The sequence below is a fragment of the Trematomus bernacchii genome, unplaced genomic scaffold (genome assembly GCF_902827165.1).
Source record: "Trematomus bernacchii unplaced genomic scaffold, fTreBer1.1, whole genome shotgun sequence".
NCBI lineage: Eukaryota > Metazoa > Chordata > Actinopteri > Perciformes > Nototheniidae > Trematomus > Trematomus bernacchii.
Genome location: NW_022987547.1, coordinates 4467281 through 4494881, shown reverse-complemented (window position 1 = coordinate 4494881; position 27601 = coordinate 4467281). Strand labels below are relative to the sequence as shown.

The 27601-nt window shown below is 38.7% G+C and overlaps 1 protein-coding gene across 1 annotated transcript in view; it reads right to left on the bottom strand.

Annotated features, from left to right (window-relative positions):
• LOC117476589 (astrotactin-2-like) overlaps nucleotides 1-27601 on the bottom strand; it is a 252926-nt gene that overhangs the window by 207873 nt on the left and 17452 nt on the right. Inside the window, exon 2 of the mRNA XM_034123245.1 lies at nucleotides 2672-2859. Coding sequence (XP_033979136.1) covers nucleotides 2672-2859 — 188 coding nt within the window. The remainder of the gene's footprint in view (nucleotides 1-2671; nucleotides 2860-27601) is intronic.

The window sequence follows — 27601 nt, the reverse complement described above, 5'->3', positions numbered from 1 at the left end:
ATTGTATCAGACTACTGGTATACATGAAAAACTGCAGTAAATATACAAAGAATAGACACTGAACATGTATTGCGTGTGCCAGGTGTGATCCATGTGGGGGGGTGGGCACATAAGAGCGGGAACTGTGTCAAATTGTTCTGTGTGTGTGTGTGTGTGTGTGTGTGTGTTTGTGAGTGCCAGGTGTGATTCACATGGGGGATTAGGCACATAAGGGGGGAACACATATAGAGTATGTGTGTGTGTGTGTGTGTGTGTATGTGTGTGTGTGTGTGTGTTTTATCTGATCCGGATGGTTACTAATTCCTTTTCTTTATGGCGGTCATTTTTGACCGGGAACACCATGGGTGTTACAAAGTTGACTAAATCATCCAAAATGCAATGAAAGTGGTGATCAGCAATTTTACATGTTCGAATGTCTACTGTGAAGGATATCATAAAGCCTTAATGCAATCGAATGTAAAACTAAAAAGTTATGATTGATGAAATAGTAAATCGGTCAGATTTGACCCGAAGACAACAGGAGGGTTAAGCTGTGCAGCTGTAGCTCTGCCTTCACAGTATGGTTTCAAATCATTACTCATTCCACTCACTCCATCAGTACCACTAATTCCAAGGCTTCCTTAATACCAGCTGGGAGGACAAACACTTTGAAAAATCACCACGCTCATCATCATGCAGAATGGAGTGGAGTCTGTGCTTATCTAAAGTGCATTATCAACTCAAGGTGTCTCAAACCACTTAACAATACAATGAGATTAACAGGAGCATCAACATATGCAACACTGACAGACAGGTCATCATCACCCCTTTATAAATAGAGGCTTAAAAACGTTTCTGGCGAGGGATGTCACTTTAAAGACCTGAGTAAAGGAACAATCATGCCAACATTTCAAACTGCAAAATAATGTGTTGAAATCAATACATTTTAATGGAATCTCTGTAATAAGTGGATTCACTCTCTAGGGCTAAATAATACACGTTTCTTTTTTCACTCTAATGTAAACTTTGGTGAACTTTAAAGACAAGTTTGTGCGGTATTGAACAACAGTAAGCTGTGCTGACAGGGTTGACCTTTGTGGAACAACGAGTCAGAGAATCTAAGATGTAGGAGGCTAGTGTAGCTAATTAACTGTTGCATCATCCACCTTTAATAAACCACCTCTGTCAGAGAATAAACTACTTTTTTCAAAGAGAAATGGTTATGATATAACACAGATGGTATAAACGTTGTCAACTTGCTGACCTGTTAGCAACAGGGCTTACAAGCTCTTCAATAACTCTTAATTATGTATATTCCCGAGTATACAATGCCATGGCTGGTTGGCGTGTTAGCAGTTAGCTCACCTACAGTAATACCCTACGTCAACATAACTTGCACTGGCTGGCTTCCAGTAACTGCTAGAATAGATAGATAGATAGATCGTACTTTATTGATCCCAAATTGGGAAATTGTTTTTGTTACAGCAGCATAAAAGGCATTTTACAATAAAACAAAACTACAAAATATACAAGAATAGAAATAAAATAAAATATAAAATATACATGTCGAAATAGAAAATATACATGCAGATATTATATATATATATATATATATATACAAATATATATATATATATATATATATATATATATATATATTCAAAATATATGAAATATGGAGTATTAAATATGAAACAGATTATGTATGAGTAAAATGTACAACGTGGTTTTATTTCAAGAGAAACTATGGAGCAGAGAGTTCTCTTCCAGCCAGAGGTGATTTATTGTACAGTGTTATTGCAGTGGGCAGGAATGTTTTCCAGTATCGGTCCTTGTGACAGGGGAGCTGCAGCAGTCTTGAATCCACTTCAAGACACTGGTACTAGCGTACCATGCTGTGAATGGATCTGGCCCTTCCTACATCCAGGACATGGTTAAACCGTACACCCCAGCACGTGCACTCCGCTTTGCATCAGCCAAACGGCTCGCTACACCCACACTACGAGGGGGACCCAAGTTCCCATCAGCAAAAACACGTCGGTTTGCTATCCTGGCTCCAAAATGGTGGAATGAGCTCCCCATTGACATCAGGACAGCAGAAAGCTTACACATCTTCCGGCGCAGACTAAAAACCCATCTCTTTCGACTCCACTTCGAGCGATAGAATTACTAACAAAGCACTTGTATACTAATAAAGGACTGGCTTATCTAAAGCTACTGTAGTTGAGTAGCACTAGAAATGTTTTGGCTCTATGAAACCTGATGTACTTATATGATTCTGTTTTCTTCAAGTTTGTATCTTCTTGGTTGAATGCACTTATTGTAAGTCGCTTTGGATAAAAGCGTCAGCTAAATGCAATGTAATGTAATGTAATAATGTGTGGATGACATTTTCACTTTTGATTTATCTTTACTTAAACCTCACACTGTCCAAATGGGAACATCCTTCCCAAGAATCAATTTGTTGCGACACTATACAACACACATTTGTGTATGTGCATACTTTCATCAGGAGAAAGAATGCCTAACCACCAGCAACCACCAATCACACATGACACCATGAATGATCACACTTACCCACAAAAGATTGTCAACAATGGTGCGTGTCCTTATACATTTGCCGTGCTGTGCATGGATTCTAATTCTATGCGTATCCACAAACACATTATAGGCTTAGGTCCTCATAACTTACCATAACTGAGATGTGTAGCAGATGCATGTGTTCATGTAGGGCATGAGCAGGCTCCCGAGCTGTTGGTTGTGTTGTCTGGGCGAGAAGCTCCGACTCAGTCATGGACACATGGAAGTACAGCGTCCCATTTTCCAACCACTGCTGCTTCCAGTGTACCTGAGAAATATCTTGTCCCGTACCGGACATCTCTGCAGAAGACAAGGAGAGAGGACATATAACACATAAGAGGTTATCATTTAAACTGTGTCTGGTAAAGTCAGTGTTCCTAACCTTATTGTGTGAAGATGCATGGGAAAGAAAAACATCTAAATAGCCTTTGAGGAATAAACCAAAGTTCAAATGTGTTTATTTGTTCTGCATTAGTATTCCAGTGCAGTGCCCTGTCTCAGCGCACAGCACTGAGACTAGAAACTTCGTACTGTTGAATAGCTGGACAGACTTCCTAGGCCGTCATAATTGTGTGCATTTGAGCAGCTGGCTCTGGAATAATTACTGTCAAGCCACTGCATTGCTTAGCCGCTGTGATGAAATCTTTATGACGACAACTTTCTCACCCATGGTATTAGACAGAGATTTCTGAATTCAAAATGCAGAAGCATCACAAATGTTTTCAGCGCTCACAATCAATGCAGAACTTCAATTGAAGACACAATGAGTCACAGATGGGAAAGGCTTATCCCTGTTTATATCCATTTGTGTACGCTTTTCTTTTTTTGTACGGCAAAACAGACACAACACTTCTCCTAATGGGAAGACAATTAGTTTATTAAGCTTGATTGAAAACATATGTTCCAAGCTGTTGTAGAAATGCTATCTTACCATTCAATGTCCTCTGCTCATCTGCATAAACCACAAACTACATTACATGCATATACAAAACAATCAGCTCCAAGCCACTGCTGGCATTAAACAACACACATCAAAGGAATGCTAGAAAAGTTAAAAAGCACAGGAGAAAGAGAAACATGTGCAACCAAAATAAAAAAGACCCAATTGCATTGTATGGAGCAATGGGAAAAGGAGATGAAAAAGAGCGGGTGGGGGTAGGGGATGGTAACCAGTTATCTCGATATGGATCATGGCACAAGAATCTAATGTTATCCAGTAGGAGTGGTTGTTCAGTAGAGGAGTACCGAGGAGCCTCAGGGAGCCTCAGATTGGGAGGCTTGATACAGTATTTGTCATGTGGCTCGGTGACAAGGGCATAGACATCTGCTGACATCTCCTATCAGGAGAAGGTGGCAAATGACAAATGGCTTTCCGTGCGGCTGGTTATTAACCCGCTGACTCTGGGTCAGAGGATATGAACTGCGGGGTGGGGTTATGTGCACTATGCTCAGTAGTGCCATGGGCCCTAAGGGGCAAGGAGAGAGCATGCAGAACAGACATACCCTGAGAAAATTACAGAATGGTAACAAAATATATAGACCCTATAATTCTCCTGTAACAAGTAGACAGCATTACTTATATATATTCATTGTAGAGCTGTAATTAACAATGTATAGTATGCTTTCCCTTATTGGTTTTACTTCTTGGATTTAATAATTAACTATTTGGTAGAAAACATGTCCAGCAACATGTCTAATCCATGGTGGCATCTTCATATTGTTTTTAGAGACAATAAATCCTAACTTAAAACAGGAAGCAGGTTTTTCTCATAAATTAATGATAAGACTAATCAATAACCTACATTGTTTAAAAACATTTCTGACCTTCAACTCATTGATTACTCCAGCATTCTGACAATTTGCACACCCTTTGAAAGTAGACTATATTATTCCTCTTGTATCCAATGCTCTGAGGTGCTCTATACTTTTGCTGACTGCAGCTTATGATAAAATCTTGTAGTGTGTGAAATTCCTAAATGCCATAACTGCTGGCTATTCAACTCATTATGTTTAATCTGTGGGCTGTAGACACACTGCTTGACCTTTCACCTTGACAGGAGATAAAGCTCTGTCTGCTGGGCCAACAGTGAGGTTACTCCCGCCATCTGTTACTGTTTTAAACAAGCTCCTGTCAAATTCACCTTGGAATTTTGCTCACATGCTAGTATGTGCATTTCAGAAAGCTTTAAATAACTCTTGATTGTACACAACGCTGACACGGTTTGATCCTAATTAAGAGGGATGTTCATGTGGACAAATTAAAAGCTAGTGTTGTACTAGAAGCAATCACATGCAGGATGGAAGGATAGTAATAGAGTTTCGAGGGCTGTAGCCTACCTTTGTGCTGTTGTTATGTAAATGAGAAAGCTCAGTAAGCATGCTATTTAAAGACAAAAGGATTGTGTGTGTATGTGTGTGTGTCCTTGTCTTTTGTGCTATGAGGCTTGTCATTGGGCACCTGGCCAGACGTTACTGGGATATAGGTGTATGGCCTCAAGGTCTGCTAGTAATTCATTAGGAGGAACATTATTAATGTGTATATGTGTGTGAGTGTGTACGTGCCCACTGTTTGCGTGTGACTGACGCGAGTATACGCTCGCAGCAAGGGTGTCAGCATTACAGTGTCTACTTAACTGTGTCCAAGGACAACTCTGAGGTATGCTATAGTGAATGTTTTATAGAAAAAAATATGCCAGTAACTGTAGGGATCTCCCATTATCATGCTTTGATTATACAGGGTGAAACAGCATATTTGAGTAACTCATGATTCTTTTTACTTATGCCTAGTGAGCATTGTGGCCAGAACGCTCCATTAAAAGAGAGATTAAATGCATTATACCATACTGATGGTTTTATATTGTTTGTATCATAACTACAAATACAAAAATATTTACATTACCGGGCATACACTAAATGCAGTGTACCAGTATAAAGGTTTCAAATTAATTTCAGTTAATTTAATACCATGTGAACCTCAGCTTTAAATTAATTGTGTATACTAATCTCGGAGCAGTAGTAGGGCTGCTCAATTAAATCGTATTTTAATCGCAATTACGATTTTGGCTTGCAACGATTATGAAAACAACATCATTGAAATAAAACGATTTTTTTTTTTTAATGTGTTTTTTCAATAAATGGATGTTTTCAAAATAAATGGATAATCGTTTTTAATAATCGTGATATCAATTATTGACCCAAATAATCGAGATTATGATTTTTGCCACAATCGAGCAGCCCTAAGCAGTAGTAATTAAAAAACGTTTTCTCATTCATACATTCTATCTGCTGAAAAACAATGCAATAGCGAACCTTTAATAAACACCTACCAATTTTAAAAACAAAAAGAACATATATTCTAACTATTAATTGGTAGATCTCATATTATATATATTTTTTTATTTTTAACGAAACATGTTTTATGAACAGTCTGAAGCCCACCACCAACCCACTTTAAACTGTAGAGCAATGAACAACCAGAAACATAATTCTTCATAATGCCTATGGCTAATAAACACAGCATGTTATTCCTTAAGTGGCTGAATATTGACTGATTTACAAGGTAAAATGCTTTTAATATCGCATTGGCTTTTTTTAATGAAGGAATTGAACACAGTTAAAACTAAAGGTCTTAAGCTTCATTTTGATTGTGGTGGTTTGAAAGCAGTCCAGCTGTGAGGTCAGCTGAGAGCGCACTGCCTGCTGTGCACAGACGCGGTGGGGGATTATAGCCCATGTGTCCATCTGTAATAAATGAAATGACTAGTTAGTGAATTTAGTGTCCTTTAACGCACACAAAATCAGAATCATTAACGGGAGGCCTTCCCCAATGATAGGAATCTCTTTACAGAAATAACTGACGTACAGACAATCATGGTTTTCTTTCGTCCCGAATAATAATGAGAAACTTCGGCTATAGAAATATATGATTCCATTGCAAATATGTGTGCTTTCTGTGTTCATATATTTGGGATTTGGATACATCACAAGTTACCTGACAAGTTCAAGATACAATTAAGGAAATAAAGCTGTAAAAATTAGTATGTGAAACTTTGATAGGTTGCTTTATTACTTTCAGAAAATTAACATTCAGCAGAGAGATATTGAAAGCTTGGACAAATCCTTGATAAAGCCTTCTTACTCTTCACTAAGGAGTCTCTGTAGGTACTTAAGGCACAAGTTAAATCCATTGAACACTCAATGTCAGCAGAACTCTTACTAAAAGAGCAGGTGATTATAAGCTTTGTTCCTTGTCTTTCATGCGACTGTCCTTAAGGATCTTGCCCATTTCTAAATCTTTCCAAGGTTTGTCTCTCAGTTCTGCATTTAAATGGCACTGTGGTTTTTACATTCTTAAATGTTGCCTTGAGCAGGACTGATTTACACTTAAGGCAGTCTGTTGGATTTGGTATCTGATGAGATGATGTTGCCCCATTCTGTGTCAGAATATGGAGGCACCACACAGTGGAGACAACTATTGCAAAAACACAACATACTTTTTACCCATGACATACCGTATGGGTCAATACATGATTTAATCTGGTAAATGTAATAAGTTTGAGAGGAATATCAGGAGTAGCGCACATCTGTTACAGGGAAATCAATGTTGGATTCTAATCAAGTCTACCACCTATTAAACCTGAATTACAAAGTTAGCAGATGTTAGTTGCACAATGAATGAAAACAAAAACTAACCCAATTACCATTGATCATACAACCAGACAAACTGCTGTACTGTCTACTAAACCCAGAATGCACTTTGACTAAGTAAGATTGCCTTCTTTTGCACAGATATCCATCATTACTTCAGTGTACAGCGTATCTTAGTGGTAGTACTTTCATGTTGCAGACATTGAGAGCTAGCAAGCTTGAACAACACACAGTACTGTCCAGTATCAAAGAGATGACAAATTAGCAACAAGCCCTAACAATATATCTCAGGAGTTGGTGGGGTCCAATGCAAGAGGAATTCATTGTGTCCAATCATTCATCAGGTAGATTCAAACACATCTCAGAAGTTAATGTTATTATGTAACTGCTGGAAATAAAGTGAATCTACTGTTTTTAAAAATGCATCATCGCTGCCATTTGTGCCAACCTGGGGGGAAATGCATGTCAACTGATGTTCTCAGAAATTAAAAGAGCAAACAGCAGCGGCAGATTGTGTTTTTCCTCCATCGATCACAGAGGGCAGTAAGGTAATTTTACAAAGACAGTGTTGCAGTGTAAAAACCAAACTAGGGTTAATATGTTATCATACATCTCATTGATGATAGAAAGCTGGGTTGGACCCTTAAACTGAATTTACACTTTCCTCTTCCAACATTTGGATGACTAGGTAGGGATTAGTAGATCCTCATGCCGAAAAAGCCAGGAAGAGGCTGGTAATGATGTCATCAAGAGACAAATGCTGGAGCTGCTACACGGATCATAAAACACAGAAACATTCCTTTAACACTATGACGGTACCCACAGTGATTTTATTAAGAAAAAAGGGGCATATTTTCTGAATCACAGCTGGAACTCATTTCAAAAGAATGTCTCAAACATTCTATGAGCCCACAGAGGCAGAATCTACTTCAGCATCAATGGACCATCACACAGACGCATTACCTGAATACATCTTCCATTCAATCCTCATCCACTATTATTTCCAGCTGGGGAGATGGTAGTCTTTTAGCAGATATTCGTATAACTCTGACAATTTTTATAAAACAATACATTCTACATCATCCCTTTCAATTACAAGTTGTGCTTTGATAATGATAATGACTGGCAAGGTTGCACTGCTTCAGAGAGAGAGCAGAGATGGGTTCAAAACAGTACAAATTCCCACATAGAAATATATTGTTTTCGAGCTGAAAAAGCATATGCATGCACTACAACGTACAGGCAGTCCTCTTCCCACCCACGCATCAACCCTGTTCCGAAAAGGTTGTCTCTCATCAGTTTAAAAGGTGATCATAGTCACTGATTGTGCAAGGCTGACAGCTCCATGACAGGTTGTCAGCGCGGCAACAAGCCCGTGTCATCAACTTTTACTGTGATGAAAGCTGGAACCCTACAGGCACTTTCCTGCCTGTCATTACATGGGTGGCATAACACGTTTCCTCTCCAAATGACTGCACACAGCATGTCATTGCTCAGGCTGCCTATGGTATAGGTGGCAGATGAATATTCAATAATTCATGTGAGCGAATAAGAAGGAATTCATTGGTTTCAAAAGTCTAGGCCCAGAAAAAGATAGCAAGGACCGAAAGGAAGAAGTGAGAGTGTGAAAGAGAGAGACATGTCTACATGGATAAAGAGGGGAAGGGAATTTACACAATCAGTCTGACACTCAACAAAAGTGTTCAATAATATTAGCATACTTCCAAGACTCTCAAATTCTGCCTCAAGATGTTTCTGTCACCTGCGACAATGGCATATTCTAAACCTAAGATTCCCACTACTGTAGGATGACGACAGGAAGCGTTCACTAGCAGCAAAACAAACAGGTTGAAATAAATGCACCTCTGATTAGCAACTAAATGGACTTGATGTCATATCCTCCCATTCCCAGAATGCTAACTGTGCCATTACCATTTTAAAATGACCTGATGGGAGCTGTGAAATATTTAGGCAAATACAGCATGAGCTATAGGCTATCAGGGTTCCTCTTTGCAGATTAACATCTATGCAAGTAAATGCCACCCTAATGTCTCATTAGAAGCACTAATGAAATAGCTGGCATTCACATAAAGTTCAATGGAAATTAACATAATTAAAAATGCATCAATACTTTTGTTTTTCCTTTCATAGGAAATGTAAACAGACCTGACACACATTGGGATACCACACATGTGTTTCAGTTGAAATTATTGGTAGAGCAATAATATAAAATAAATTGCTTCACGTTGTGTTCTCATTGTCTATGAGCCATATGTACATTTTGAAAAGAAAGGTAGACTAACAATATCAGGCAATGTTCGCTTAATTATTTGATGTGCATTAAAAGTCAAATGAAAATGTTTCTACAAGCACAACTGAACTCAGTGAAGACACAGTCAAACATTCAACAACAATACATCTCAAGAAAATATAATCCGTAGGTTAAAGGTTTTTGACGTACTACGAGTCCATTGGTCATACATTAGCCAAATCTAGGACATAATTAATATGACAGGGGACCGAAAACTGCATTCATAAATTATAAAAATGTTCAGATGAGACCTTCTTACATTGCACAACATTATTGTGTGATTACATTTTGCTTGTCGACCCATATGTTGGTGCAAATTGAGGTGCAACACAAAATCATGTTATCTCTCCATGGTTATTTCCATTGTGGACCTTGAACAAAATATACTGAATATTAAAACAATTATAATTTCTGTAAGGCACCACTCGAGGTCTTCCCTTTCATTGCAAACACACAATAACAGCAGTTAATCCACGGTTCCATTTTCACAACAAAAGGATATAATTAAACCCAATGGCTGTCCAGAAATGCAATCAAAATGATAAAACTGTGGTAGGCAACGGTTCGGGAAAAGTTTGGGTAAATAAAAAATGGATTTGAAGCTTGATAAGAGTTCTAATTAAATTCTAACGTCCATGACAGTGTGATTGTTTTAATGAATCTTTCAGTTTGTGAAAGTAACAAACAAGCAAAGAAAAGAAAGGAAAGCTCTTAGTACTCTTCTCCTCCACCAATACAGAACTGTACCCTGCTGTCTCTATACTCCCTAGCTTAATCAGCACTGTGGGATCCAATTCTGTTGACTCAACACATGTTCCTCTTGACCCGTTTTCCACCTCACTTCCTATATTTTCCCTCTGCAGAGGCCACTTTAAACACTTTTTAAAAGCAGACAATTCCCAGGATGAAACGTATTAGTAGCGGTCACGCACCACTGATACTCTTACAGCTACTAACTAGAACAGATCATGAAAAGAGTTGCATTTCTTCAAAAATAGTGTTATTCCATTTTTCTGTGATGATTAAATTAGTTCCATATAATGGCTTTATGAGCCGGCTATCTAAAAGGTGTTATTGAATCACTGACAGACATTTCTACAAGTAATAACCATGGTTATAAGGGCAATTCCAAATGTGTAAGCGTGTTCCTCAGTAAACAGTTACAGTATGTGGCAAAACAAACTAAAAGCATTGGTTCATATCAGTAGAGAAGCAGGAATGTTGCTGGATTTGAGACAGATGCACCAACTTTGTCCTTGAACATTATTGGGGTCCTCTGAAGGACCCCATGTTAACTGCCCGTGCCACTCAGGTCTTATCGCTAAAGTCCACACCCTTGCTAACTCCTACTGTGCTCAATCACAGCGGCAGCTTTTTGGACTTCGTACTGACCACCTCCTACAGAAAACCAATCATATTTTCAGAGACACTGCCAGTGAGCCTCCCAGCATGAAGGGAGGCTCACTGTTTTCTGAAGTCACTTTTGACTTCAGAAAACACAACCAAGGTGTGGTAGTAACTCTATTAGGTAGCCATAGAGAGTGTCTTGAAGAAAGAACATATTTTTCCTCCAATAAACATTCCAGGAGTTAAGTAAAAGTCACGGTCACATCATGCAACTGCTTTTCTGTGAGAGCAGGAAAGAAAAACATTATCTATAAAAAATGTATCATAAACACTTCAGGAATATTGCTAAACACCATCCTACATATGTTCCAATAACAAAGACAAGTGCACAGTAAGCAATATATTATAGAACAGTATTTGTTTTATAGTGGGACAAGCAGACCTCTGGGAACCTGTTGTGACAGTGTAAATAGAATAAACAAATAGCTGCTTGCCATTGGACCCACAGTGGGACCTGGATTATCTCTCATTAGCATTGAATACATTCTGTCGCATGTGTTATAGTTTGTGTGTGTGTTGGTGTGTGTGTCGGTGTGCGTGTGAGTGTGTGTGTGTGTGTGTGTGAGTACAACTGCATATGTACTGTATGCTTGTGTCGATCCTTGCATTCTTTGCTCAAGGTCACCTCAACTTTAAATAATTCAAACTGATAGGAAACAATGCCCCATTTCAGATTTAAAATGTATAATAAAATCACAATATGTTTTTAGTTTTCCCCAGGAAAATAAGCTGCATTAACCACATGAAAAGCTGTATGCATCTGTAAATGCTTAGTCCCTTGCGCTCTTTAGGATTAGTGAGGCAGAGTGCCAACAAATAAAATCAGGAGCCCTCCTACTCCTAATGTATTTAAAGTGACACATTAACAGGATAAACAGTCCCCTTATCTGCTGAGTGCACAGGCATCTTCTAAAACACTACAATCCTATTAACAAGACCTATTCTGATGTCACATCTCTCTACTACTATAATGTAAGGCTCGTCCATCGTTGGGGGTGGTCTGCCAGTGCCAAAGTGCCAAAGTGGCATGCTCGGATGTAATAGTACACACATTCAGTTTTTCTAATCCTTTGTTTAAGACTCCTCAATTGACACCTTGGTCAAAAAAAAGAAAGGTAGAATGCATTGACAAAGCAGCATTACAACATTCATGCAAGCCCATGTGCCAAGGTAGTTCAAAAGAAATAATGCAAACATGTATATATGGCTACCAACAAGCAATTTGTATGCTCTCTAAACATGGAATGTAACATTGCATTTGTGCTGAATGAGGTTGTCTTCTTGTTTAAAATAGCTAACATGCAATATTTGTGTTTAATAATTTTACTGTTTTTCCAGTCCCAAATACTACAGTGTGGATGCTCACATTGTACTAGATATTCTGTTGGTGTGGACAGACTTTTAGTGGAGCATTCAACCATATTGCACATTGACCGTAGCCTTACGGTGATACAGGTTTTGGCTTAATATTTGCACTAGGCAGAAGGTACGCTTAATGTGCTGTACCCTCTTGGTCATACTGATCTCATGGCCTTGCATAGGTTGTGGTTCCAAGGCCAATCATAATGGACTTCAACAAAAGCAAAAGGGAGCAAGAGACAATAATGGCCTTGCTTTTTAACCGACCATGATGCATTAAGTGCACGTAGCTGAAAACACACTGTTTAAGGATACATCTTGCATAGGGATTCATCTGGGACTATTCTATATTCTATGCATGCAGCTAGCACCAAGGAGAATTGAAAAAAGGTTTGGGGGATGTTGCACAGGCATGTTGGAAATCACATCCCTTTCAAGTGATACCAGTTATTCACTGATAGGACAGGAACTTTGAGAGCTTGGAGATTCCATGATGGAAGAGCCATAGCTTAACCTTTCAGCAGAGTCTGCAGATGTCAGCAAGCCCATTCAGGGTCTTGGCACAAGCCAACAGATCATGCTGTACCCCTGAGGCTGTTCTTTTCCCCCTTAATGCATTGTGTCATAGTACTGGCACTGAAAAATCTGTAAGGTAAAGGGAAATCAGTCTGTGACTATTTTCTGCTTAACGGGAATTGAACTAGCTTGACATGATGAGCTTGACGGCTCGCCAGCTGCTTGCAGGATCCATCTCCTGCCTGGCAGAGACTCAGAGGAGATATACATGAAGGTCTTAATCAGACTCACCCAGGAAGTGAATCATATATGGCTCTATAGCATAGGTCACTATAATAGTGCATTGTTTCATGACTTCATGTCAAGCTTGTGGCAAAGCAAAGTGAATGTGCTGGCTAAGAAGATATCATTAAAGATCTAATATTATCAATAAACTCAAATCGGTACCCCATAATGCGTAAAACCTTTGAAAAACATGGGACTGAATTAAATGTTTTTGCACCGTTATTTATTGCTTTACATGAATGTTTTTATTGAAACACTATTGCCTTTGTTCAGAACATATTCACCAGAGGGCAATCTTCTGTTATGCAAGATGTAAATACAGCATATTTTCTATTCAATGAGTGTTCCTCTGACAAAATAGCACCCACTGAAAGCGGGTGGGACTGGGCTATAATTATATTTATCAGAGGAATAAATAAACCGAGCTATTTCATGGATGTGTATGCCTTTAGATCTCTTTGTTCTGTACTATATCATTTAGCTCATTGCATAGTTGATCAACAGTTAATATTCCAATTACTAGTCTGGACAATTAATAATATATAGCAGAGTATCATATTTAGCTTTAAGACATCATCACAGTAGATGTTTTATCAATCATTTATATTTAGAGCTTCCCAGCTTCCATTCAACAACCATAAAAAACAATGTGTAAACAATAATAGATTACCATTTGGCCCTGCACAGCACCTAATATCTGAGCATGTCTTGCAATACAGCCACTACTGTGCAATTTGTCATGGGCATGGGCATGTTTCATAAATATCTGCCAGAACTTGTATGATGGAGTAGTCATCGTTGGCAGTCTCCATTCCACATCTTAGCCGTCTGTATTCATTTATATTCTCAGGGGCTTCTTTATATTCCTAAAGGTTTCAGGTCTTGCTCCTATTCAGTCTTTCTTGTTACAGTCTTGAGTGTTTGGTTCTGCATTTCGTTGAGGCATCTAAAGGCTAACGTTGACTTGTCCATAACATATTATCCTTGGATCTTTACCATGTGGTCATCCCTCTTTCATTGATACATAGGATAGTTTAAGGCCAGCAAAACACAGGAGAAAATAAGGAAACTGGCAGGATTCAGTACTTGGCCGATGCTGCCTACATATGGTTCCAAAAAGACTTAACCACTGGATTTAGCTGGGCACACAATAAGTCCAACACTGGCATCGACTGTAGGTAGCTACATTATACAAAACCATTTTCCAAGCCCTTGAAAGAGAAGCAATCTCCCCCAAATAGGAAATATATGGGCAATAAAACATGGTCTAAATAGAAATAGGAACTGACAATCAAATCAGATCTACAACTTTTTATTTTATTTTAAAGGGTCATGGCCCAGTGCCATGAAATGGAGCTGCTCCTCTCAATTTCAAAAGAACGGTTGCCTTCCTTTGTTCAACACTCATCCATGTCATAGAAAGACATTTAAGAGTTTGTTCTTAGCTTCTAAAACTGTTCAACCTGAACGCTGACATTTATTAAAAGCTTAAAATTCCTACACTAATTAAAATCAGTAGAAGACACTCTATTGGCATAATCAAGCTCTATTGGCAAATGTAAGTCTTATGTTCCCCTGTCTCACCTGGCCTACTCTTTTATTTCATTCCTTACTCATGAATATCTCTTCTTCTGTGAATGCGGGTTTACGTGGTATAGCAAGACATTCATAGCCCTGCGATAAATTATCCACTATAAATAATGAGCCTTTGCCGATTTTTAAGAGTTAATTAATTTCCTGCGGGCATGGCTGTGTCTCTCCTGATTAATGATGGTAATGCCATTGGCATGCTGAGTTGGGTCCCGTGTCACTGAAGATAAATCAGTGGTGCACTGTAAGGCGTCATGCCCCAGCTGTGTCCAACATGTTCACTTTAACTGGCTTCCTGACCTACGACACAATAAGGGGGTGACTCTGGATGTACCTGATCATAAGTCAAGTACTTTGTTACTTATGAGACAGGGACAGAGAAAGTGATAAATGTTTACGGTGGATTCATATTTCTCAGGATGCAGGATTATTTGAAGATATTATTGGTTTCTAGCTTGAATAATGGAATGAGGAGAAAAGCAGTTAGAATAGTTGACAAGGAAATAGATTGGAATAAAATAACTGAATTCAAAACAGAGTACTTCACAGCCACATGTTTCAATCAACTGCTTGGCCATTGAGGCAGAGTATGTGTTACATACAGATATCCACTGGTTGGCACAAAACTGAACCCATTTTCTTCATTTTAGTATATTCATCAATTAACAAGCTGTTTTTGAAAAGGAAAGGACCTAGACATATACAATTCACAGAGGCTGTAGCTTACATAATTCAGAAGGAATCAACCCTGTATGAATATGTCAAAGTGCCACAGGAAATAAAGAATCATACGACCATCAGCCTTGATTCAGGCCTCAGGAACATTTTAATAGACTGAACTAAAAACTTGAAAACCATCAGATTTATCAGCTTCAGCTGTACTTTTTGCTAATATTTAAATATAAGCATACTTAAAGGTGGGGTAGGTAAGTTTGAGAAACCGGCTCGAGATACACTTTTTGTTATATTCCATGGAATGCTCTTAACATCCCGATAGCAATAAATATCTTAACTGCTTTGACAAAAAATCCATAAAAAGATGTCATCTGTGGAAGCCGTAATACTGTAAAAAGTACGACCAATCATTTTAGCCGGCCCGGCTAAAATAACTGGATGGCCTACCTGCCTGTCAGCCTTTCATCTGTGCACAAACTTATCTCGTGCCCTCATTGGTCATGTGCGCGTTCGTGTGTGTTGGAGGAGGGGCTCTGTAAGGAAGTAGCAGATTTGTTCCGGCTGTGTATTTTCAAATTCTAGCGCACTCGAGCTGGTTTCTCCAAAATTACCTACCCCACCTTTAATGCATTAGTAATTATAATAAAATAATATTTACTTACAGTTATTTTAGCCGGGCCGGCTAAAATGATTGGTCGTGCTTTTTACAGTACTACGGCTTCCACAGATGACATTTTTTTATGGATTTGTTGTCAAAGCACTATATAGATATTTATTGCTATCGGGATGTTAAGAGCATTCCATGGAATATAACAAAAAGTGTATCTCGAGCCGGTTTCTCAAACTTATACCCCACCTTTAAATGCTAAACTAAGTTGGTAAAAATGTAAAAAAGTATACATAGACATGGTGTCATAGCGACCATGTTAGCATGATGGTCTTACCATTAGGCCATATTTTAAAATCAAGAACTGGAATAAAAAAATGCTGAGTTATGGCATCGTTTGTCTTTAACACTTGGTTAATTCATAGATTAAACACATTAGAATTTGATACAATACAATGACAAATCTGAAACCCTCAAAAGTAATTAACAATATCACTATATGAAGATTTAAACATTAAAAAGGGATCAATAAAAGTAAATACTACTAATATAACGTAAAACTTTCAGAATGAATGAATCCATGAGAAATGATCCCAAAGTTTGCAACCATTCATAATGTCCTAAACATTCCAACTCCTTGTGAAATAAATACAAAACTTTAATAATCTAATCCCGTTCAATTACTCTCTTTTGTTTTTCCTTCTTTTCTAGACATATAATAAGTGCAGAATCAGTCAACTTGGCATGATATACTTTATTAGCTACAGTAAGAGGCTTATCATCAATATGAACCCAGTCCCAATATCACTCAGTATTGTATAAGCTTGCAGCTGTGGATACTGACTAAATCAGACATTGCAAATGAAAGTAAAAGAAGATTAAGAAAAGCTGCAGAGGACCATAGAGACTCATGGGACATGGTTGATTCAAAGTGACAGAAAAATCGTGAAAGGTTCATGCAACAAGTACAGTGAAAAATGGTCAACTTAACAGTCTGTGTCACTATGAATATTCAGCCTGACATCTGTTTTGGGAGAGGAACTGGGGAACAAATGATCCGTTACAAAATTAACTGCACCAACAGCTTTCATAATATCCAACTGTTTAGAATTGGCATTGTATGGAACGATTAATGAATTCATTAAGCTCTCTTTTTGAGCCAATGAAAGGTAAAGTTTCAAATCTTATGGAAAACTGACGTCATCTTCTCTTGTATTCCCTTGTATGCTGCAGCAAACACTCGCATCACTTGTTGTATTGATCATTATAGTGATTGAGCCTCTTAAAAAAACCTGGTTATTTTAATAGCCCAATAATCACAAAAAGACTGCAGTTACTTATAATGTTTCTTCCTTTTGAAAACTGTTGTTAAAAGATGTGTGTACTGCAACGAGAAAGAAAGGTAACAGTAAAGTATGGCTTTGGTTTACCCAAATTAGGATTGCAATTTTGTCACCATTTTAATGTGTGGGAACGTACATTTTATATCCTGCTTTTCTGTCCACCTTTTAAACAGAGCTTACTTTTGGGGTTAACAATTTTCGACAGGTTATTGACCCACACTGTCATGGACAGGGCGCGTAAGACAGAACATTTTGGAAACTAGCTCCATTTACAAGAAAGGGCAAAAGTGCTTGACTAAGATAATTAGGCATTTAAAAAAGAAAAACTTTGCTGACACTAACAGACATGCTGCAGACCGTTTGGATATACATTTCAAATTAAAATGTGCCGACTCAAAAGAACGTGTTGCCCTGGAAAATGGAGCATTAGACAAAGGACTCGGAGAGTAGTAGTGTGAAGGCAATTCAACATTGAATGAGGATGAAGGAAGGCCTTTCTGAAATGGGTAGCTTAGGATATGTCAGATATTCTCCATGAGTTCTTAGAATTCTATGCGTATAAATGTGCTGCTATAATTGAGAGTCGTGCATACAAATCACACAGGCATTATGGCATGCCAATATACATCAAGGTGGGAACAAGAGTGGCAATTCCAAATCACAAGGACACACCTCCCTCCTTTCACCTGTCCTTCATTCACTTTAAAAAAAAAAAATGTCTCAAAAGGAAAGGAGGCTGAAACCGTCAGTGAACAGTGCTGTATTCGATAATTGGTGTTGCAAGGTTTCAAACGGCGAAGAAAGAATAAAGACAGCAGGAAGAAGAGTGGCTGAGAAAAAAATGGTTTCAACAACAGTGAGTCACTCAGCCTCTATAGGAAAACTCATAAAGGTGTCAGTTCTTTGTCTGGCCTCAAACCTCTCCATCGTTCTTCTTTGGCCTGTTACTGCAGCACTGTATCAATTTGTTTCTATGGCCAACTGTCTCCTGGAGAGGTATCCTGCAGACAGCCGGACCCACCAGCCAAGGTGCCTAAGTGGTCTGGCACTGGAGTGAAAACCATATATTGTATGCTTTTCCCTAAAGAAAGGCTCCCGTTTGTGACCGTCCTATTTCTAAGCCATGAAAACGATGACATTTAGGAAAAAGCAGAAGCATTTCATTTGTCAGAATCCTACAACAACTCACTTCCTCTATGTGCTCTTTTAAAGCACAATGTAAGGATGACTTTGAAAAGTGACGTGTTTTGTTCAAACATATAGCTTCTGATGAGTCTCTACTGAAGCAACATGATCCACAACAAAGTTTTAACTTGACTTGAAATACTAGGTTGTAGTAGCACAACACACCACAGGAGACCAAACTTCAAGTACAAAGAAATCCAAAGGCAGCTGAAAGATGTTAAAGGAGACAGGGATAAGCCCTCATGTTCTCTACATGTACATGGTGTTATTCATGTAGTGATCTTATTAGAATGTTACCCTAGTGAGCTTTCCTGCTACCTTCCTCAGTACAAAAAAAAAACATATTTGATGGCTTAATATCTTAGCTGGAATCTTTTAAGCAACAGTATCCATTTACAACATCCAGTTAAATCTGCAAGCGAAAAGGATGTCATTAAATTAGATCCCCTTGTGTGTTGTGTAGGTGTACAAAAACAGATTTCCAAACAAAACAAACCTGACGCAACACATGTATCAGTCGGAGAGCTACATTCAAAGCACATCACAAGCAACAGTCATCTAACAACAACAACCGCAGACTAGCCCCTGTCAGTGCGTGTTATTTCTCTGGATTCAACCCCATGTGTTCTTTCCTGAGCACCATCAACACTTCCCACAGGGCACCCTGCGTAGTCTCAGATGTAATCTCCTCTGCTTTCCCCTCATAGTTGTCCCCCATTGTGCCACTGCCATGTGTTTTTGAAGCCAAGGTAAACCTGCTTTCGTGGGGTTTCTCCGCCAATCATTGTGATCAGAGGTCTGCAAGTGGATTTCAATCTCACCTGGATTCACTTGACTGGTTTATTGATTTGTATCCGAGCCAAAGCAGTTTCAGATGAGGGAATGTAGGTGTGGATGACGGATGGGTGAATGAAACAATATATGTGGTAGGGGTGTCAAGATTCTAAATTGAAAAATTGATTGATATGGGCTTTTATTTGTTATCATTGGAATCAAAGAAAGATACAAGTTGTCCTTACCCCTATGTGTCCAGATGAAAAAAGTTGCAGCTTAAAGACAACACAGCGCCTACCGGTAGCCCGCGGATCACAGCGCCACTGCATGAGTCGAAGATTACAAAGAAATAACAGAACTGGAAAATCCTTTTTCCATGAAGTCACTTTGTGGAAAAAAAGTTGTCATTCCCTGTGAGCTATGTAAACAACATGTGTGTCATGGAATTAAAAGTCCACATTACAGTTCCGGATCTGGCGGCTTTTTGCGGTCGAAGAAACTCAAGCTGTTGTGAAATATAACTATCCTTTTTAGTGGCTCTCCTTTAAGTTTTTTACAAATGAACATAAAATGAAAAGATACAGTAAAACAGATATGGTAAAGCTATAGAGGACAATGGAGACTGCAGTGGCATGGCTGATTGAAAGTGACAGAAACATCATGAAAAGTTCATGGAACAAGTAAAGTGAAAAGAGGATCCCTTGACAGCCTATGCTTTCTATGAATATTCAAGCTGACAATCGTTCTGAAAGTCACATTGAATCCTGCACATGGAAAAGTGTGATGAATTAAGATTCAGCCTAGATTGTGACCAGTCTTCTTTTTACGGTTTTGTTGGATGGATTCATGGTCACTCAGATGACATATCTTTAGCAGGCGTCTGCTGCTCTGAGACTGTATCACACGACCATAACAGACGGCCTCTGTCAGATGTCATTAGCCATCAAATCTGTTTCCTTTAGGCAGCAGACAGTGTAAAGACGCACATACTGCAAGGGAAGAGACAGAGACATAATGGAAGCCTCAAGCACCGAGAAGAAATGCAAAATTAATTCCAAAATAAAGGGCCTGTCTCCCAGAGCAGGATTACTAAAGTAGATGAAAAGAAAACCAAGGAAATGGCTTTTTGTCTTCTTTTTATTTTAGTCTGACATCCTGATTTGAGGGGCTTTTATTCAGAAGTAGTCCAGGTAACGTCTTTGTACTGAGCCTAAGGTGTCCACAGACATAAAAACACACACACAGTGTTAACCCAGCCAGAGACAGATATTCATTATTTTCCATTTCTATGATAAATGCCTCGGAGGCATGCCTTCGGAAATATAGCTCAAGGTAAGATAAATGTTTGCTTGAAAGTATGTCTGGCAGTGTTGAAAAAGAACTTTGGTCAAAGTTAACAATTGTATTTAATTGGTTAAGATGTTAGCAGACTTTTGAGTTATAGGTAATGCTGATTTCAAAATGCATGTTGACATACTGTGCTCAAACACTTTGGCTAGCAGTCTACTTAAAGGTGGGGTAGGTAAGTTTGAGAAACCGGCTCGAGATACACTTTTTGTTATATTCCATGGAATGCTCTTAACATCCCGATAGCAATGAATATCTTAAGTGCTTTTACAAAAAATCCATAAAAAAAAATGTCATCTGTGGAAGCCGTAATACTGTAAAAAGCACGACCAATCATTTGAGCCGGCCCGGCTAAAATAACTGGATGGCCTACCTGCCTGTCAACCTTCCATCTGTGCACAAACTTATCTCGTGCCCTCATTGGTCATGTGCGCGTTCGTGTGTGTTGGAGGAGGGGCTCTGTAAGGAAGTGGCAGATTTTTTCCGGCTGTGTATTTTCAAATTCTAGCGCACTCGAGCTGGTTTCTCCAAAATTACCTACCCCACCTTTAAGCAGACATTGACCACTTGGAATACCCTTCCTCTGGCTCAAGTGATTTCTTGGCTCTTCCCCTCTCCTTCTGCTCTGCACTGAGTTGTGTCGCCTCCAATATCCCTCCATAGTTAAAATTGTCAGTCAGTTCCTTGCTTGGTATCTTGAAAAGGAGTGCATTTAAGATCCCCAAAACCAAACAAGCTAAAGAAAATATTCAAGTAAAACACTCTTTCATCCAAGATGGAGCTACACAGGACTGTAGTTAATGAATGTGTATGTCAAGCCACGCATCTAAGTCAAAGTAGTATGCTTACTTCTTCTATCATATATATGAAGCCCCACAGTACCAAATGCTGAAAGAGATATTCTGTTCCATATACATCTGATGTACAGTATATGCTCTTCAAGTTTTGTCTTTTTCCAAACACTAACACACATCTCTCAAGAACATCTCAGCAATTAAAGAATTGCAATGTTCCCTGCTGTTAATGTGCCACGTTATTGCAGAATCATCATAGGAATTGCTAGGCTGCACAGAGAGAGCAGAAGAAAAATGATTAAATATGCATTAGTGTTAATAGATGCTCAATGTTTTCAGATGTTCCACATGATGAAGGTCCCAGTCATTAGATAATCTGTCTTTTGAGCAATGGATCTAAGAGTCAAATTAGATTGCCAAAATGTGTGTGTGTGTGAGAGAGAGAACGTGAGAGAGAGAAGAAGGATGAATATATAAAACCATGAAATTGTAAATAGCCCATGGCCCAATTTTATGATAGGGAGGACAACAAGCCAAGGTTTTAAATAAACCTGCGAAGGCATAGCCACAATCTTCTGAATTTAAAACCACTTAAAAAGGGTCAGTTCACCTAAACAACAAAAACATATTCACTTGTTCAGTGGTATCGACCCATGCGAGTAGTTTATTGGCAGAAATCTGACGCTAAAACTGAAAAAACAAAGTCAGTTGAAAGTAGATACATGTCTTCTGCTCAACAACTGAAAATGCACTTAAAGCACAAAAGCAAAAATAATAAAAAGAATACTCTGGTTCCTCTTGATAGGTCACAGAACTTAATGTCAATGGTTAATCAGAGAACTAATGCTCTGCAAACAAATGAACTATTAAGATATTTTTTACGAGTGTTATTAACAAAACAAACAAAAAGGTATATGGATAGTTGATAGGGTTGAGCACTTGGAAGAATATGTTTACTAGATGCTATACTGCTATACTGAATACAATGGGAGCCAACCTTTAAGCATTGTTATCCCAATCTCTGAATGGCCCACACAAAGTTGCCCAGTCCTTTAAAGCACTGTCTGTTTCTACAGAATCAATGTAAATCTCATTAAATGAGCTGCATGGCAGAGTATAATCTAAGATTAAACTATAGTAAGCAAACTTCCATTCTCATTTCTCATGTTATTTTTGTCCCTTTCTATTGACAATCTTATTGTGGCATTATCGCAAAGTGAAACCTGAGCTATTCAGTGGGAAGTGCTGACTTTGAGGAATTTCTGTTTCCAATTGCTCGACAGAGGAGGAGCTCTCCAGCGCTGAAACGGCATCAGCGAGAGTGAGTTAGAAAAGTCCTGTGTTTAAATGGTTTGAGACAGGACAGCTTAGAGAGCTGAAATTAAATGTGTTGGCAGAACTGTCCAGTGCTGAAAAACTAGAGGACTTGTGCTTCCTCTGACGATTAAACCGGCTTTTAAAAGACATTCTAACATTATGTAGCAATTACTTTTTTTTTGTATGCGTTTAGTAATTTGAAAAGGAGCCAGAATGTATTTCAATCTGCAATTGTTTTAACAAAAAGGAAGGCCTTGAAGGACGCCTTAAGGAACTATGAAAGAAATGAACACATTATGCTCCTCTGGGAAGCATTTACATCCCATTTACAGACACACTCATCTTTGTCAGATGTCATGAATCATCCTTTTGAAAATGTGCATTACTAAGGAACAAGGTATTTGGCTCCCAAAAGACACACAAATATGAACAAAAAAACTAGAAGTAAAGTAAATGCCCCTTGTCACAATTAGATGAGGTCACCACTTCAGACCACTGAATTATGCAGTAGCCCCTGCAGCCATGTAGAGTGTGAAAGAAAAGCTGTTACACACACAAAAACTGGCATTATACATTTAGATGTAAGAGTTTGCCAGTCCTTGGCAGTTACTTGTAACTAAAAGCGGCCTCATATTTGGGCAGAAAGGAGGAATGTTATCACTTTCATGCACACCTGGGAAAATAAAGGGAGGAAACGATAATGTAACCTATTCAGAAAGGTTCACATAACAAACAGTCGAAAATAACCCTCGTCACATGCCAGAAATTAGGTTAAAGCAATATATCTTGTACAACCTAACACAATCAACTACAGACGACATATTTGAGCTTTTCCACAGTGGCTCCAGTAATCAGCTGATTTTCAAAACCCCCAAATCAGATCTAAATGCCATGTGCCTCAATCTCCCAGTCATGTAGTCATGACAACAAAATCTTACTTAGCAGTAGTCGTGCAACGTCCATTGTGTGCTGGGAGTGAGAATATGACAACAGGGTTTGTTTAGTCATATGGAGATAAACACCTTGAGGCAGATAAAGAGTAATTACAGGCACACCATGCTAAACAAACATGGGCCGTAGGGTATCTCTTCCATATCACAACTTTTATTAATGGTTGGAATTGCAAATGTTTATTCAATGTCAATTACAGAATGCGAAACAGATTGAGAACCAACACGTTTTTTTCAGCCAACTGAAATGGTTTACTTCTTTTTGGTGGATTTTATTACACAAATGTTAAAATAGATTCATGCTCATATCAGATTGGAGGAAGTACAAACACTGTAATACAATTCAAATTGCTCTGTGCAGGATATTCCTATCCATATATCCGCCTCCTCAATTAAAACAGGAAGTAGCTTCTCTACTGGAAGGGAAATCATTGAGCAAACACGGCTCTAGATAAATTGATTGTTTATTTTTGTATGAGAGCCAGTGAACATGCTGGAGCAATTAGCTAAACTAATCAAAGACGTGACATAAAGAAAACTTGCGATGTAAATAAGTCTGAAAGGAACTCAATGGATATGTATTGACGGCCTGTCAACCTTGAAACATTATTTGGCATTCTCAGTTCTGTCACAAAGTGTAGGAGTTTTTCTGACCTTAATGTTATGACAGAACTTTGCAGCATCCTTCACAAAGTGTATAAATGTAAACGTTCAGAGGTTCAAGGCTTTTATTGGTTATACGTACATAGCTACAGTGTAGTTATGACGATGGACATATTAAGTCACAGGCTCCTCCAACAGTGCAACACAATAAAAAAAACAGAACAAATATTGCAAGTAAATACAAAAAGAAAAATAGTAAAATGGTAAAATAGTGCAATAAGAGTCTATATACAAGTGATTGGAATATGATATATTTGATACATATTTTGTAAGTTGCAGCCAGATGAATGTTATGGATGTTGTTTCAAAAGTTCAGGTGTTTAATAGTCTTATGGCCTGTGGGATGAAACTGCAAACAACACATCAAATGTATAAGTTGATATAGTACCCCTGACTGTGCATTACATATACGTCTAGTCCATTTTTACAGACTTGTTTGACTTTAAAGGGCTCATTTTTTACAAGCCAAACAAAGTGCCATAAAATGTCTTGATGGTGACATGATTGAGGCGCCTTTGCCAGTACATCTGGAGTATATAAGGACATTTACGAGTGGCTTCTAATGGGCGACTGCCACAGTGACGGCTTATTACGGTAGCCCATCCAATACTCATGGGAGGACGAGTCCATAAAACCAGACAACACATCATTAGGAAACTGCCTGACCTTAGCAGGGATATGGCCTCACAACTGATCAAATGGCTTCTGCCAGTCACTGCCTCCCCTGCAGTGTAACCATGAACCGGCCAATTTGAAATGGCATACTGAGCGATCAAAATGAATCAGCTGTGAGGGCCGAGGTGCACGCCGCATGAAGATTAAACACCTTGAAATACAGTTATGGATTCAGATAATAGAATTTACTGCAAAGATTTGATGAGAAGATTCATTTCACATCCCTACCGTCTGTCAGTCTTGCAAATAATTTATGTTGACCTTTAACGATTCTTCACTAAGGCTTTTTCTTACCAATGTATCATTTTTGAATGTGTGCGGGTATTATTTGTGGGCTCACTGCAACTGAAAATGAAGACAAGTAAAAAGTAAGCTGCCTTCTTCCTTTGTTTAGTCTAGGAGGCATCACTGCACATCAAAAGAAAAATCAATACACTAAAAAAAGTGTTTGTTTTGATCCCTGTATACATGTTGACTTTCTTAAGCCCTGCAACCTTTAACAGTTACTTGATCAATAGGTTTGAAACTAAGAAGGCTGTTAAAATATACTGACAAATACCATTAAGTAGCTAAAAGCAAGCAATGCTTTTATGGAGACAACATAAAAGACAACACTATGTTGCAGTTTGCATGGGAAGAGAAAAACATTGGCTCAAACTTAATTAGGTTAAGGAGAAGAGAGCGAGCCTGCAAGCAGCTCCCATCCATTAGGAGACTGTAATAATGACATATAAATGCAATTAATATGACTGATGAGAGGCAACATCCTGACAATCATTTGCCTACTTCATCATAATAGTCAGTCTGGAAAATCCCATTAGATCAGAGGATGTAATAGTGAAAGTGCTAAGGAATCGATCCATCAATGGGTTGTCGGAGGGTTTATTAATGTTGAATCGTACGGATTTGACAGTTTAAACGAGGCAAAAGTCTAGATAAAAATAACAAAATGAGAACATAACGTGACATAAATAATCTCAAGTGTTTCACTTTTAGTGTAAAAAAAAACCCAGAAATGTTTTATGAGAAATGATTGTCACCTTAACTTTAGATGTATAATACTTCATCATACCATGTTCAAAGTGGTGTGTAATACTAAATCAGATAGGACTTTAATCTAACTTTTATTCTCAATCGTCAATCTTTGACATTCATTTTGTATTAAAGCAATTATGTAAGAAAGAAGTTAAGTGTGGATCAGTATTATTGATTTTTAGTTTAAGACAAGGGCTTACCAATTACCTGATACTTTCCATACATCATGTTTCAACTAAATGTCATCCTTCAGTTGTTTACTTATGTTTTAATGCTCTAAAGATTCTGAATAAACACCAGGGCTCATATGTAAACTTGGAAAAGACCACTGAAACGACTATACTAAACTTTATACAGCATAGTTAGTCATGACACACTGTATATGCTCAACTAGAATATGTTTGAGACTCAGAGCTTTGCAAGCATTTACTGTGAAATAAAAGCATGATCGCACACTGAACAACACCTGAGGCCTGTACTACAACGCTGGTTCTCTTTTTAGCAGGCTAGATTTCCATGGTAACTTATGCTGAGCGGCAAACCTGCTCCGGAGCAGGTTAGGTGGCAGGCTAAGAGATCAACTCAGTGAAAGCACCGCCTGCTGACCAATCAGAGCTCCGTGTGCGGAGTTTAAAGCGATCAATTCATATTACAGGATAGAGGAAATACAGAAAAACTGCCGTTGCAGGAAAGACGGCCGGCCAAAATCAACTGACTGTGTGAACGTGAAAATTAATAGAATATCCCCTCCCATCTTCAGAGTAATCTGACTATTATAATATTAGCGTTAAGAAAGCTTACTTAAATATCTGCCACGACATAAGTAACCGGATCAGAGTAACATTAAGTACAGTCCGCGGCACTGTGAGTGCAGATGTAGATGTGTCCCATTATCATTCATATCATATCACATCATAATGTATCATATATTTCCTTATTTGAGTCAGCTTCTTGAGCCGTATCTGGCCGTGCAATACTCACAGTGTCACATACTGTATGCAGAAGTATTATTTTAAGCAACACATTAAGTTGACGAAACACTCGAGTCAAATTCTCCTAATTAAAGTCAGATCCACTCGTGTCTTGGACGGGGCAGTGATTTCATAAACCTGTTAGGCCCCGGCTCCACGGGGACGAAAACGGGTTGAATCCGCATATTTCTCATGCGTATAGCCCTCTAAGCTCGACGACGCCGTAAGGGAAATGTAGAAACAGACCCCGCAAACGACAACGGGTCCAAAGGTGGATAGATCTGGGAACGGAGCGCTCTGGGGGGTCCAACGGGGCCGTGGAGTCGCCTATACGGTCATTCGTTTTCATAGCCCCGCCTCTCCCCCGCAGGGTTGCTATCGTGCTCCAGTCGCTACTGACCATGCTACAGTTCTTTGTGCAACATCTACAGGAGCTCCTCCTTGAATTCAGATTATTTATCTTTATCTCGATATGGACATAAACGCGAGTGAAGTCTAATCTGACGGGACGGAGACACGCAGCTCCTGCCGCTGTGATGCAGCGGGAGCAAAACACACACTTCAAGTCAGATCATCACCCTTAGCTATTTT